Source organism: Mesoplodon mirus (genome assembly GCF_964341445.2).
Source record: "Mesoplodon mirus genome assembly, chromosome: X".
Lineage (NCBI taxonomy): Eukaryota > Metazoa > Chordata > Mammalia > Artiodactyla > Ziphiidae > Mesoplodon > Mesoplodon mirus.
The window spans coordinates 19,915,474-19,932,123 of NC_138981.1; the positions used below are offsets into that span (position 1 = coordinate 19,915,474).

Genomic DNA, 16,650 nt, shown 5'->3' on the forward strand with positions numbered 1-16,650 from the left:
ACAAAAAGAAACAATCTGTGGCATTTATTAAACCTCAATATGTCTATTTTATCCTTTTCTTATACAATACCAGGCTTAGCATTTTCAGATAAAATATGGCAAAGTTTGTATAATGGGGAGGTAGATGCTAATACATGCCTCTAAAAAAAAGAACAACTTCATTCTAACAAAGGAATAATTATTTTTTAAACTAATAAGGAAATAATTTGTACCTATACAACTAAAACATAACCTTATCTACCCTAAGGTAGAAGATTTTTAAGGAATATCACATGTTTTAATGGAAGTACTAGAGTGAATAGTAGCTTCTATTATTAATTAACTGCAATGATAAATTTTAATTTGGATTTTCTTTTGAAAATCATTCATGGAATTATAGCCAAATAAGCAAAAGCATACAATTCAACTTCATGCTCACAGAGCAATTTCATTAGTACATTTCATGAAATTTGGCAGCTCTTTTGTTAAATTTCTGACTTCTCAGACATTTTGCAATAGAACTGAAAGACTTAAAGCTACTTTAGTCAAATACTACAATCAGATTTAATCTGGACTTGAATTCTGTTGTCATCGGCACCCATTCATATATAGTAGAGATGTTTTACCTGAGGTAGAATCTTTATTCTAAGAAAGCAAACTAGCAATTCCTTGCTTTCTGAGAACTGTTTTTAAAACACGTCCTTAGTAGCACCCTCTACTAATGTCCTGGATTTTGGTAAGCATGGTGATTGCTTATGGCCAAGTTCTTCCAATTCGATGACACAAATCCCGGGGAATTATGGATAGACCTCAATGTATATTTTTTGATGTTTGTGGTTTTAAATTAGTGTGCATAGGTCACCAGCTTGCACAGGTGGTGTCATTTTCTTCTTACAAGAGATGTATGGGAGAATTAGCTGGACACTGGCAAGAATGTTGATTGAAATCATCACTGAGAATCAACAATTTTTAAAAACATTTAGGAACCCAGCTTTTTTTTTGGTGAGAATGCATCTCAAAAATAATCACTAAAATCAATGCTGGAATTTGATATACTGATATAGGTTTCATTAAACACATTTTTAGTATAAAATGATATAAAGCTGTGTCATCAGAATTGTTCCTGAACTGTTCTAATCCATAAGTCTCTTAAATCAATGTGATAGTTTCTTGTGTGGTTTTTGTGCTTTTCACTTTAAATTTTATTGCTTAGCATTACCTTGATGCCATTTTTACAGGATATTTAAATTAAATAAATTTGAGCAGAAAAAGAAATGGAAAGCAAATAGTCATAGGAGTCAATTTTGTCTTTCAACTGGTGTAACGACTGAAGAACATTAATTGATTGTTACATTTCAAATACATACAGATATGAATGGTTAAAGTCATTCTGTAAAAATAAAAAATGTAAGCAATAATAAAATTTATTTTAATATCAAAGTTATAGGTTGGGGTGACTGAAGAAAACATTGGTAGCAAAGTTTATATGTTTCTGAGAGTTTTGTTTTAAAAGCATGTTTTGAAGAGAAAGACAAGTAATATTAGATATGACACGAGAAGAAAATAAGTTTTAACTAAAAATGTAACGTGCTGACTGGGAGGCAGAAACAATTGTATGTTTTACATGCTCAAATTAGTAAATAGCTGCAAGCAGTTGTCACATTACATTTTTGTTCACCAGTGTTTAAGCAAATTAATTAAAGGATCTAAATCACATTTGTGTTTTTCAACCAAATGCTTTCAAAATGTTAACACTGACTACAAATAATCACGTAAGATGAAAAATTATTTTTAGTTTCTTTATTCTTTAACTTCCTATTCTTTCTTTAGTTAATTTCCTAAAAATGATGCTTACTGTAAATTGAAAAAATTGCAAGTCCAGTTTTAATGTTGCAGTATCAACTATGCCAATAAGAGTGGACAGCAATAAATACACTAGTGGTAGTTTCAGTACAATGTGCAAATTTTGATGATTAATTGGAAAAAGCCATTTTGTAGTATGACTCTAAAGTCTATATTAGTTGTACATTGGGTAACTACATACTGACTTTTAGTCCCATATATCTATTTTTAACTTATATAGATATAGCTTCCTGATCAAATATATGCTTGGAAAAATGTTTGTTTTCTTTGTAGTCTGATAGGAAAGGGAAGATTACATGCTTAAAAAAATGTTTGTTTTCTTTGTAGTCTGGTAGGAAAGGGAAGATTACATGCTTAAAAAAGAAGACTCAAATCTTTTGTATTTATAACTTTGGATTCTAGAAAAAGCTGTGAAAAAACTGAGTGCGAGAATTTTGAATACAAGTGTTTCTCTTGCTTAAGCTCTTTTCACATAATTTACTACTTAAGAAAAGCTTGCCCAGGAAAAATTATGCCCAATAATTTTCCAAATTAGATCTAACATTCTTTACATGCTCAAGAAATTTACAAGATTGTATGCAACTTCTTGCCTCCCAAAATCCAGAATACATTTTCTCTGGAGCATTTGTTTAGATGACTCAGAGTTGCTAACATAAAACAATATTTTGGTACTTGTATTGGGAATTATAATAAAAACGTGTTTGAACTGAATAAGGACTTGTGTGAATGTTCTGTGCTAGAATAATGGAATATTGTGATCCATTTGAGTCTGTGCTTATTCCCAAGAGTGAATAAAATAAATGGCCAGGTTTTATACTTGATGTAATCATTCATATTTCAATGAGTATATTACCCCTGGAAGACAAAGCAAACTCTTTGTGATATTTGCATTAGTGAATTTTAGAGATCACTACATAATGTGTAATGCACTGTTTTAATCTTCAACGTGGGGGCTGTCTTTATGTCACTGGTTTCATTCAAGACTTTATATAGCTCTATGAAAGCTGGGTCACTTACCAGATAGAGGGACAACTAAATTAAGATACGCTTGCCAAGAGTTGTTAAAATGTAAATTGTTTCAAATAAAACCTTTAACATCAGATGTAGTTTTTAAAGTATAGACGTTCTTTTCTCATAGTCTTTAAAACCGTAGTGTTTTCAGAGGTACATTAATACCTTCCAGGTGTGCTCAGTTGCCTTAGAGACGTTAGAATTGGGGACACGAGGAAAAGACCTGAGCCATCAGAGGATTTAACGTGAGATTTCAGTGATCCCCTTTCCAAAGCTGAAAATTTTATTTTATAATAATCACAGTCTCCCGATGATGTTTAAACTGGATGAGTAGGATATTATCACTATAGTGAGTCATCACTCATGATTCAGAGGAAGATTTGTGCCATACCATATTGTGGGATACAATTTGAGGGTATTTATATAGTTTAAACGGACAATATGAAAAACGTGTGTGTACGTAACCTAATAAATTTCTGAGTCCTGTTCACAGTAGTAAGTTATCATTAATTGACCTAAGGTTATAAATGTATATTTGAAGAGATGCATATGATCATTTTATTTAGGATTTGGATATTTTAAGAGATGCATGCCAGTGCCCCCAAAATCTATCATAGATTTATTTTAGAAGAGTAACAACATATGTGCAAAATATGTCCTCCCTGTTGGAGCCTCATTGAATCTGGAAGGAAAACTTTATGTCAGTAGGACCATTTAGATATGAAAAATAAATTTTATGGCAAGCTCTTTCCAGGAAATAAATCCTCTTGGATATAATCCAAAATGGATCCATATCATACTTGATTGCATACCATAGTGGATCAAGTTATACTGAAGCTTCATGCTTACTTGAGTAAGAAGATGCAGTCTTAAAATACCCTTGTATTTTATGCATAAGCGATGATAGCTCTTAATTCTCTTCCTGTGCAGATTTTACCAGTTAAGAGAAAGAATCAAAAGGCAAAGTGGTAAAATAAAAAAATATTACCCTTTAATTCTGTTTTTTCCTTATATTGGAAATTCTTTATAGTACAGCAGTAACTACTTTTCTTATACTATGTTATGAAGAAATGATTAAAACTAAATGTTACCAAGGTAGGAAGAACTATCCTTCTGCACTATTATACTTACATATTTAGGTATTTTTTTCTGAAACTAAGGCATATGTCTATTAAATTTTGAATTAAACACTGAGAGAACTTTTTTGATTAGAGGGAGGCTGTATTCGTCACTTTTTGTGTATTTTCACGTACTTGTTGGTTATCGGTAGTAGGTGTAATTTTAATGGCACCGTTACAACTAGGAATTTCTCACTGATAATTTCAGCTAATAGCATCATTTATTCTGTGCTTGATTTAGTCACATTTTGCCTATCTTTCTAATATTCTTTAATGCCTTCTTCATTCTTCTGGTCATTTAATTTTGTACGCTTTCAATTCTTGTCCAAAGTTAGAACATTTTTAAGACATTATAATTTTAAATTATCACAAATTTCCTTTGGGTTAAGTAGCTATTTCCATTTTCCCATGAAGCTTCTATTTTACCATATTTTATTTTTCCATTGCCTAATGTCTATTTTAGATGAGATTCTCAAGAATAATGTTTACTTTTTAGCTTGGATTAGCTTGACAAAAATAGTACAATTAGTAGACAAAAATACAATGAATATATTTAGTATTTACCATGTGTTTTACTTAGTACAAGCATACTTGATTAGCCAGATGATATCTGCATGATAAACCAGTTTAAATGTTTTCTATGATTTACCAGTTAATAAAATAGCCAGTAAGAGTTAAACAACAGGATTGACTAATTTCTTCTTTCTCTGAAAGAAGTTGTGTTTTTTTCAACCGCTTCAATTAATAGAACCAGCTGGCACAATCAAACCTGTTATCTGTTTAAGCCTATCTAAGAGTCTTTTTCTTCTACATTTTTGCTAATTTAACTAACTGTGTTAACTGAGGACATTAATAGCAACTCCGTGTTGAAAATAGAAACCTAGAGAAAATATCAATTTGAAGGAGGTTGACAAGGCTAATATTTAAATTTCCTGGAAGGGGAAGGAACAAGTACCCTAAACAGACAATCCTGGTAATAGTCCAGGCAGAATAAAATATTTTGTTAGTCCTTACCTCACACTTCAGATGTATTTAAAATATACTTGTAATCATTGACTACTACTTCTCCTTTTTTCCTTTTTTCCTTCCTTCCTTCCTTCCTCTTTGTTTCGGGAGGGCAGGGATAGGTACTAACCAGGAGAAATTACCTTTAGTTCTACAGGTGGTAAAATAAAAGGAGAGAAGTCTTCAAAATAGAAGTAGTGACCCTCGAAAAGAATAAAGAGAATAAAAATTTGTTAGATTATTTTTTTAAATGCTTGTGTTTTTAGAACTTGTTTTTAAGTTCACTTGTAGTGTTAGGATATTTTAAAATAAGAGCATATTAGAGCATTTTAAAAGCATACTGAATATAAGTTTTTCTCTCACAGTGCATCTGTTATAGAAAGTTTTGGCAAGTAATGTACTGTGTAATGAATGTTTTCTTTACATTTCTATAATGATTAAATTTTGGTTAGACTTGTTCTTTAATGTCATTTGTATTTAATACCAAGATGTCCTGACAGAGAGGAAATAATGATAAACAGAGTCACATCACAGATCACACTTGATCTAAAGGTCCTATCAAACCCCATAAATACACTACCATGTGTAAAATAGATAGCTAGTGGGAACCTGCTGTATAGTACAGGGAGCTCAGCTCGGTGCTCCGTGACGACCTAGATGGGTGGGATGGAGGGGGAGTGGGAGGGAGGCCCAAGAGGGAGGGGATATAGGTATACATATAGATGATACACTTCAATGTACAACAGAAACTAACACAACATTGTAAAGCAATTTTACTCCAGTTAAAAAAAAAAAGGTCCTATCATTCAAAGATCTGTTGTAGAGGCATGTAATACATCCTTAGAAAGAATATAATTCTTTATTTCCTCAGGCTCCATGGTGTTCATCTGTACAGGTAACTCCTGATTACCTATATAAATTTCAGGATTTCCCATTGCCAAAATTTTTGTTTCTAAAAGACACACATAGTTTAACTGGATGCTATTCCAAATCAGCATAGTTAAACATAATAGTCTTTACTGTGTACTTTCAAAATATATCAAAATTCCTCAACTTGTAAACTTCCTGACTATTTTTTTACATCATATAAGATAGAATATTGTAGAGTCCCAAAATAAATTATCAATTATTTTTCCCTTCTCTCTCTCTTTCTTTAATTTCTATTTCACATAGATTAAAACTTAACCATCATTTTGGCAGGGTGTGTGATTTCAAGCTATTAAGGTGAGCTGTGTAAAAAGGAAGGTCAAAAACCATGAACTGAGTCATAAACTATGTAGCCTACCCCAGTGACCTACATTGTACATTGTATTTATGCTTGGATTTTTGAACAAATTTTGTTTATCTGTACAAAAGTATTGTCACAATATAAAATAGTTGTACTATGCCATTTTTTGAGTGTCCAGCAATACGTGTTAAAGTAATAGAACTATGGGTCTATATAGATATGCTAAAAAGTGTTTTCATACTGGCTAAAATGGCAACATCTTGTCATGGGAAGATACAGTTAATTTTGTGATCATTATTTTTGTTTGTGATTGCATTAAAGTTCTTATTTTTTAATATGTTATTGTATATGTAGCTAAGCAGTAAGATCTGTAAGATAAACATGAAAATTTGTGAATTTTAGTTTCACTTTAGAATAATTTCTCGAACCACAATATCATTTCCAAATGCTGTGACGTTTAGAATTGGGAGTGCTCGTAAGTTAATGCATCCTGATGTATTGCTTAATTCAGTATATAGAAAATCTTAATTTTTTAAAAAACTTATTTAATACGTAAATACAGGCATGAAAATGAGATCTATAGGTATGCAACTAAAAATTATTTTAAACAATGGTAAATGTGTGTGCCTATGAAAAATGAAATGATTGTGTCACACTAATCACCATACTTTTGAAGATGTACCATAAAATGACTTGCAGAAGACAGTATTGTTTATATTTATGAAAAAAGTACATTTTCCTAGAAAATATTCTCATATTGGCCTTTCATACTCCATTTTTGTAAACTTTTTTGAGAATCTTGTCACATTCTACTGACTTAGGAGTGTAATGTATCTTTTTTGGGAAACGATCTGAATTATCTTTCTTGTATACCAGTCAGGATGTGAGTGAACTAATTTTTTTGGAAGCTACTCTTTATTATCTTTCTTTCAAAAGTGGGATTCTAACAAAGTAAATTTAAATACGTTTCTGACTGTGAGATAAATCTCCCCATTATGAAACACTGCATAATAGATTTACCTTATAAGTAGCTTTTACGCAGTTATGCTGTACAATAAGGTGAGTTAGGAACTAAGTGAAAAGCTCTAAAGCGATAAATTTTTTGTTTTTGGAGACTCAAAGGAATATCCGTGTGCTAAATAACATGCTTCTTGATTTCAGCCAAGTTCAAAAACTTTGTAGAAATAGATCATTTAAAAATGATAACTATGTGTCATTGTTGTTGTTGTTTTGTGTGTTGTTTGTGTGCGTATGTATTTTCTTTTTCATTTTAACCAGCCTCTTATACCTAGAAGTCCCACAAGCAGCGTTGCCACGCCTTCCAGCACCATCAGTACACCTACCAAAAGAGACAGTTCCGCCCTCCAGGATCTCTACATTCCCCCTCCTCCTGCAGAACCATATATTCCCAGGTATAAAACTAACCATCATGTTGTTCTACGTAGCTTCTAGCTAAAGACTAACCTAAGTGCATGTAAACTGTGAAGTAAATTCTCACGAAACACCTTGAATACTTTCTCAGTTAAGAATTCTGAGCACATTCTGGAAAATGACTGCCTTATAGAGACTGTACTCTAGTTAATAATAACAGTAACAATAACTAATTTGTATTAAACACTCTACATTAAATATCTTGCAAGCATTATTTCACATAATAGGAAACTAATATAAAATAACAGCTAGGATTATTTTAGTAAGTAAAAAATAAGTGAGGCTCTTTGGTAAGAAGCCACAGGAAATCTCAAGTTACTTTGAAGCATTTCATACTTTATTTCTAAAAGAGAAAGTTAGAGATAACTTCTGTGCTTTCTTAAATGTATGTAATGAGGAAGATTTTTTTTTCTTGGATGATGATGAAGGAGAGTGTTTCTTCCCCCAATACCTCTGTCTCTACAGTTTCCACTTGGTGAGTTCATTAGTGTTTCTTTCAGAAAGTAGAGAGAGTTTGCAAGAGAATGAGTTGCCTTTAAAGTCTATTTTCAGATTTCTGGAGGCTGTATCTCCATTTCATGTTCCAAATTCCTATTTGAAATTCTTGGCAGGTGGAAGACTATAACTTTATGCCATCATGCATTTTGTCCAAAAGCATTATGATTTCCAGCCTTGTGGAATACAAAGATTATGGAAAAGGGCCAGCACTAAATGGGGATAATTAATACCAATCACAAAGTATTTGATTCAGTTTTTAAATTAGTTGTGCAGTCATTCAAAAACAATAATTTAAGGCCTCTTGTTTTCAAGCTATACTTAATATTAAAATTCTTTAATAAATAGAAGTACTGAAATTCCTTGTTTTAATTAATTTTCACTATTCTTTACTTTAGTACACCTAACGTTTCATTCTGTTGGATATGATGGTACTGACATTTTACCATCTAAATGCTACATGACAACATGACATGTCTGCAAATACTGTGTTGTCATCTACTAATAAAACTGCAGTCAATTTTATTAACATTTTAGGACTTTTTTGAGAATTAAATGTGGTTGTGAGAACATGGTTTGTGAGAAGATACAATTTACTAAGCTGGCATTTCAAAAATCGTTCTAATATATAATTTACAGTCTTATGTTAAATTTACAATCAGATGTACAAATTCATCTGATATCCTAGTCAAATTCAAGGTGAATTTTAATTCTATTAAGATAGTGTCAGACTTTTTGAATACTCTTGTAAGAGGAGCAATAAAAGCATGTGTGTTTCAAATAGGAAATAACTCTTTTGGTTTGTTTTCATTTTAATGGGAAAGATTTTTATTTCAGTGCAAATGATTATTTAAAAGACCTTATTCATCAGAGGGCTCCATGTACAGATAAACATCAGAAAATTATTTTTAGCAAGTCTCTGCGGTTTTTTGATGTTCTTTCCTTGTCTCTTGGATAGGGAGGAACTTGTAATAAAGAGAGTATTTCCTAGACAGAATGTATTTAAAATGTACTTCAGAAGACAAAGGAGTTAAAGAATCCAGTTCTGTCCTCTTAAGTGTGGTGCAAATATGATGAAGACAATATATTGAAATCAATAAAAAGCTTTAAACATGCTGTTTACAAAAACAGGAGAATGCAAGAGATTGAAGTATCAGCATAGTGGTAATTGTTTTGGTAGTATTGCTTGAACATTCCATACTTTTCAGTAAAAATCATAATTAGGGTATTATCTGTCACCTTAATTGATTCTTAGTCTAGTGTGTAATTTAATAGAATGTTCTAAACGTTTTTGAGTCAAATTATTAGTTACCTAGTCACACAATCATTTGATATAGCCCAGTTAGAAAATATGTGCATGAGACTCCCTTTGTACCACAGCCTCATATAAATTATCTGCATTTTCGGGTTTGACTTGAAGTTATAGTCATAAAACTTTTTGCATTTGTCATTCTTTTATAGATACAGCTGTGGCTTTTTTTTTCTCATTTTGAGGATGAATGAGGCTCACCTAATTTAACTCATCTGAACGTTTATTTTTTCCTACATTAAAAACTTTTGTTTATGTAGGATAGGCATTTTGGTGATAATTTGAATTGTAAATAATAAAAGCTGGGCTTCCCTGGTGGCGCAGAGGTTGAGAGTCCGCCTGCCGATGCAGGGGACACGGGTTCGTGCCCTGGTCCAGGAAGATCCCACATGCCGCGGAGCGGCTGGACCCGTGAGCCATGGCCGCTGAGCCTGCGCGTCCAGAGCCTGTGCTCCGCAACGGGAGAGGCCACAACAGTGAGAGGCCACAACAGTGAGAGGCCCGCGTACCGTTAAAAAAAAATAATAATAATAATAAAAGCTTTCTCATCTTAAAACCAAAAAACCTTAAAAGTGGTAGGACTAGTTGTCAAATTAGGTAGACTTTTTTTCATGTGATTATAATTCTTTGAACACATTTATTCCAGAAAAAGAATGTGATTGCAAAAGTGACTTTTTCTCTAAAAGAGAAAACACTCATGTATGTGAAGTGAGTGAAATTTGGTCAGTTTTTTATTATATACAATTTCTGTATACAATTTCATTATCATAGTATACAGTGAACTTTCATACTTAACCAAATTTCTTTTTCTATCATGAAAACCAAGAATTTGTAGGTCTTGCACAACTATGAAGTTTAAATACTAATTTCTCTTATTAATTTTACTGTGAGCCATTAAATATAAAGATAGTCCAGTGAAGCAGTGCTCTAACTTTCCATCTGTTCCCTTAAATCCTTTTTAGAGCAAAAGTGTAGATTTATTATATATATGTATAGATGTATAACATTAAGAAAATTTTTATAGCAGTACAAATTAATATGTTGAGTTATTCAGGGTCTCATAATGTGAGTACATATACACACAGGCACACCCACTTATATACACAATACATGTATCAATTCATTCTATTGCAAAGTTTGGTTTTGATCTGTACTTTTCTTAATTCAACTTCATTGAATGCATCCCATATAGACATGTCTAATAAATCTTTGTTGGTAGAAGGCCTCTCTTTCATATCATTATAGAGTAAGGAATACCAGCCCTTCCCATTTTCTACCACCCTGTGGTAGAAAACTAGGTGGATTAACTAGGGCTGTGGTAGATTAACTAGGGCTGAATCACCCTCTGATCTCAGCTGCATTAACATTCATGTCACAGGCCTGACAGAAACGTCTGCCCATTTATGGGTAGGCATAACCTTCCCCAGTGCCCCAAGTTCATTAGGGCTGTTTCCAAGCTAATTGCAGTGTCAGTTTCTTTTTGCTAGAGGACTAACTAACAAAAAGCACCAGGCAATTTGTTAAGGAAAAGTTTTTAGCTAGCCGAAAATAAAATTGTGCCTGGATTTTATATTTATTTTCTTTGTGTTGCCTAAGAACTAGCTTTCATAGTTACAATTTGGCAATAAGCAATACTTTTATTTAAAAAAATAAAAGAGTGACAGCTTGCTGATTCAGTCAGTCTTGAGAATATTATTTACTACTTTCTACATAGTTCAAATAATGGGAATATAGTTCTCTTCATTTGGACAAACCCAACCTAGACATTTGTATACTGAGAGAGAAGTATAGTATAATGTAGTATAAAAGTATAATATTTTTGGTGAACTGAAACTCATATTTTAGAATTGACATTAGCTTTATAAGCTCATCACCATCTCATAAGACTTAATAGGTCACTTAAAAATTTGTTATTTTTGTCTGTCTTGTTATAATTCAGTTTATTCTATGGATTTAAGATTTCAGTCTTGGCAATTAAAATTAAATTTTATCTTGTTTGATAGTATTCATGGCACTGTTCAGGGTAGAACTGGAAACAGTTAAGAACTAGGAAGAAATAAAATTAGTGATCAACAAGGAAAGAAACATTGCATTTACATCCATAGTCATGTTCTAGAATATGAGCTTTTCTAACAGAAATTTTATAGCTAGTCAGTGAAATTATCATAAAATAAACAAGGTTCATTTTAATTAATCCTAAATGGAATATTTCTCCCAAAATACCACTCATTATTGTCCCAATCACCTGGGCTGTGTGATTAATATTTACTATGTGTGAGTAACAGTTTTAGGGATCCCATAAATTTAAATTAGAGATTTTTCACTTGAGAATCCTATAGAAAAAAAAAATTAACTTGCCATCATCTTAAATCCCATTCTTAAACTCTATATATGATAAGGTTTCTCCACCCTCTCTCCACAAGAAGTGTTGCTGATGTGTAATTAAATTTTGATATATCCATTTAGAATGAGTTCCATGAACATATCTTTTTTTACTATTAAATGAGATAATACATGGCTTCCCTGGTGGCGCAGTGGTTGAGAGTCCGCCTGCCAGTGCAGGGGACACGGGTTCGTGCTTCGGTCCGGGAAATCCCGCGTGCCGCGGAGCGGCTGGGCCCGTGAGCCATGGCCGCTGAGCCTGCGTGTCTGGAGTCTGTGCTCTGCAACGGGAGAGGCCACAACAGTGAGAGGCCCGCGTACCGCAAAAAAAAAAAAAAAAAAAAAAAAAAAAGAGATAATACAGTTTAAATACAGAGAATAATTCTTTTCATTAAGGTTTATTTTAAATTAATAACAAGCTGTTTGAAATTCTTACAACACCAGTTTATATAGTGCTAACTTAGTTCTTAAGGTCACAGTACCCTCACAGAAGTGGCAGTTCTTAAATACATCTTTGTTTTTAAGCAGTGCAAATATTACCATGAGTCAATTAGATAAACTGGCAGAAGAAAGCTACATTGTTAGCACTGTTAACATTATACCTATTTTCTTAAGCACTAAAAGCAATTTATGAGCTAAGATGATTTCTTTTATGTGCCACAGTATTGAACATGGACTAGAGCAGGAGTTAGAAGATCCATGGCCTATGTCTAGCTGTGTAACCGTTAGGCTAGTCATTTAACCTCTCTGAGCCTTGGCATTTTTTTCCCTGCAAAACAGGAATAATTTAAAGTTGCCCTATAAACCTCAAAGAAAGTTTGGAAAGATCAGAAGATATATAGGAAGGATATTATTACTACTTTAAACTGTCTCTGTCATTTTACCAGTGTAACACTTTTCTACATCCTTCTCCTTTACCTTTCTTTAGGGATGAAAAAGGAAACCTTCCTTGTGAAGACCTCAGAGGACACATGGTGGGCAAGCCAGTGCATAAGGGATCTGAATCACCAAATTCATTTCTGGATCAGGAATATCGAAAGAGGTTTAATATTGTGGAGGAAGATACTGTCTTGTATTGTTATGAATATGAAAAGGGAAGATCAAGTAGTCAAGGAAGACGAGAAAGCACCCCAACTTATGGTAAGAGTTCTTCTCTTACATTGATGAAAGAGCTTGTGTCTGGTATGAGAATCTCAATTTCTTTTCCTAGGCTTTTGGGTTGTGAAAATTACTTGATAGCTTTTGAATCTTTATAATTGATCTGTGTCTGTCGTGTGCTTCCAAGTGGAATCTCAACAATATGAGGCATGACATTAGAAATTATTCTAAGTTTTCCAAAAATAAGAATAGTAGGTAGCATTTTAACTCATTAATGATTTACGGAAAGCCTTTTTGACTCACATGTAATTTTTGTAGGTCAGGTGTTGCCAAACTGGACTAGTTCAAGGGTTTTTTTTTCCCTTTTTTTAATGAATATTTACTGTTAACATGACTTATTTAAAATAAAATTTCCTTATTTCTCAGGTATTAAAATATCTTTAGATGGACTTTTCTGGGTAAAATCTCATCTCAATTTTTGTTTTTTATAAGAAGCTGTAAATTTTGAGTGGACTTTAAATAAGAAGGACATAATGTATTTAAAGCAAAGATGGGCCTAGAGTTACCATGTCCCAGGATTTTTTATCTGACTCCTGTTTTTCCATGCATGACCAAGAAAGTAACCCAGTCACAAATACTTAAAAATTGGTATAGTGTAGCTGAAAGATTTGCAGATAAAGTTGCCTAAAGTTAAAGTAGTAACACCTATGGTCCTATTGCAAGAATGAGTGTATTGAACTGGAATTCTATGCTCCTTCCTTTTCAGTTTTGGGGGAAGGGCAGGATCCTTGCTGATTAGTCCAGACCTGATCAGTGGGAGCTGAGCAGAAGGAAAGTTGTTTCTAACTTTCTCTTTCCACCTGCCTCCCTTACTTTTTCACTGTGGCCATATGCCTTCCTCCTGTGGTTCCGAAAGATTACATACCTTATTACCCATGCCCTATTTCCTTACAGCTCTTTGGTAATAATTATGTATGAAAAGTTTTGGCCAAAACTATCCTAAATAATAGGAGCCATACCTATCTTGCTTTGTGTTATTCTCTGTACATGTGCTGTTTTATCATGTGCTCCTCCTCAATTATACTACTCTGGTGGCACTTATTTTGAACTGTCATAAATTGAAGGTATTTGCACCTTTGCTTTTCTCCACTACTATATTGTAAACCTCTGCAGTATAGAGGCCTGCCATCTTTTTATCCCTGCCCCTGCCCATCACATGAGATTTTTATTTTTGTTAATTCATTCCACAAGTACTTATTGACTACCTATTATTGGATAGACATTAATGTATATCAACTCTTCTTTTGTTATGTCCCAGAATTTTCTGGCTATTTTCTTCTTGTGTTGAAGTAGATAAGAATGTTTAATTTAAGGAGAACTTATAGTCACCAGATGAAGTTGATTATAGACAGCTTTATAAAAAAATAGTTTACTAAGTTCTTACTTAAATGGCTATGAATTGTTAGTTCCTTCAGACTATGGTTTAAAGCACCTAGTGCTATCATGTTCCACAGATCATATCTCTTCCAATAAAATAGAATACAATTTAAATTTTAGAAAAAGTAGATATCCTATAGACACTTGATATACTTTTATAAACCACTTAGGAGAAAAGAAATGTATATATGCTTAAAAGAGGGGTAAGGAAGTGAAAGCAAAAGTTCTTTTACTTTTGGTCATATAGTCTGAACTTTCACTAGAGATACTTATAGATACTTCAGGAGAAGATTCCCTGGCACAACTTGAAAGTTGTTCCAGGTAACTAGCAGTTTAATGTATATTTACCTTTTTAAAATCAGCTCTTAAATAATAAAACTTACGTTTCTCATACGTGAATTTGTGGCCATAGTATTCCCAAAGATTAATTCATTTGTTAACTCATTCAGCTAATATTAGTTGTGTACATCAGGTCAGCCAGGCACTTGGGATGCAAAGATGAATAAAACATACATTTTCCCTGGAAGGCAGTCACAATGCAGACGGAAAAAACAAAGAGATGCAGTGCAGCCACTTTAGGTAAGTAGGAAGGTGTGAGCAGAGTGCTGCAGTAGCCTGGGAGCTGAAGCCCCAGAGTCTTCCTGGGAAGTCACATAAATAAAAGTGACATTTATGCTTGAGTTTTAAATGATGAATAGTCATCATCCAGGGTTTCTAAATGCTAGTTATCCCCACTAAATACCTGACACCTTCTCAAACCTAGATCTGAAATCTGAGGGTTTATATAAATCTCCCAGCCCAGACCCTAAAGGCCCCGAGTGACTTCAAACCTTAATAAGCAATAATTGATGACAACTTCTTTATTTAACCTATAAAATGGTCCCATTACATGGACCCCCCCAAGTGTGACAATATTCTCTTGGATTTAAAAACAGTGATAATGAAATACTTGATCCTGCTGAAGTATATTGAAAAAAAAAAAACCCTGAAGTTACAAAAAAGTTCACATTTTATATTTTCTGAAAATGACAGTGATTTAACCTGTTAGCACTTGTGTAATACCTTAAAAGACATTGTATAAGTCCTTTAGCCTTACAGTGTTCAACTTAGTTATTAGTTACAAATACCCTTATCTTCAAGTATGTGGACTTAGTCACCATTACTACCTATTAACTTCCCAGCTTACCTGTTTAGTCAAAGAGGTTTAGAGTTATAAGAGTCTAAATAGGATTTTGAGAAGCAAAGGAGAAACATGATACAGTTTTTAGTGTGTGCTTTTGGTTTCATTCATATGATAGATATATAAGACAAAAATATTTAGGGAAGCTCTGTTATTAGACACTGTGACAAAGAAACAGATGGAAAGAAAAATACTTGAAAATATCCTAATTGTGAGCTTTAAAATGTATTGATTAACCAAAGTTCTCATTTTATATCATGAACCCACTCTTTGTGGCTAAGAGTGAATTAAAAGATCAGTTATTTGCCCTAAGCTGTAAGATAAATACAGTGTGGCTAGACAGTGGATGGCCCGTCTAGAAAATAAGTAAATAATACCTGTTGAGATTTATGTATGCCAGGCACTCTTCTAAGCATGTAAAAGTCATTAACCCGTTTAATCCTCACAACAACCCTGTGAGGTAGATACTAATAGAATCCTCACTTTACAGATGGGTTAAATAACTTACCCAACTAGTAAGTGGTAGAGCTGGGATTAAATACCCATGGATATTTGTTGACTCTACCAGTGGTACTAGATAACTAACTATTATGAAAATAATTTGCAAAAGTGTAGGAAAATAATTTCCAAAAATTTCATTACCCCTTCCAAATTCAAGCATTTGATTTCAGGCAAGCAGAACTAGATCTGATTGTATATGTTCTTCTATATGTTTTGTATATCCTGACACTATAATAAACATGCATTTACATAGACATGGCCTTAACACACCTTAGGAAAAGATAGCTAAATTAAGGGGTACAGTTAGCAACAATGTGTATGCCCTTTTTAAATGAGAGAGCATATAGTAGGTTTTACTTTCCTAAAACAATAAACAAGAATGATTTCTGGAAATACAGATATAGTAAGTGAGGCAACCTAGACTAGTGATCGCTGGCATTGACTTTATCATCAGCCATACTTGGTAATCCTGACTGCCATCTCATTAGTCCAGTGTGACCTTAGGAATGTTACTCAAGGCCTCAGTTTTCTCATTTGTTAAGTGAAGATGATAATATCTGCCTCATAGACTTTTTGTTAGAATTTAAGGACAACACACTGTAAATTGCCTAGA

At 33.1% G+C, this 16,650-nt stretch overlaps 1 protein-coding gene across 5 annotated transcripts in view; it reads left to right on the forward strand.

The window, feature by feature from the left end:
- CNKSR2 (connector enhancer of kinase suppressor of Ras 2) overlaps positions 1-16,650 on the forward strand; it is a 255,004-nt gene that overhangs the window by 141,212 nt on the left and 97,142 nt on the right. For all 5 annotated transcript variants that reach the window (XM_082610757.1, XM_082610756.1, XM_082610758.1 and 2 more), the window contains 2 exons: positions 7,483-7,616; positions 12,750-12,961. In XM_082610757.1, the coding sequence (XP_082466883.1) occupies positions 7,483-7,616; positions 12,750-12,961 (346 nt within the window). The remainder of the gene's footprint in view (positions 1-7,482; positions 7,617-12,749; positions 12,962-16,650) is intronic.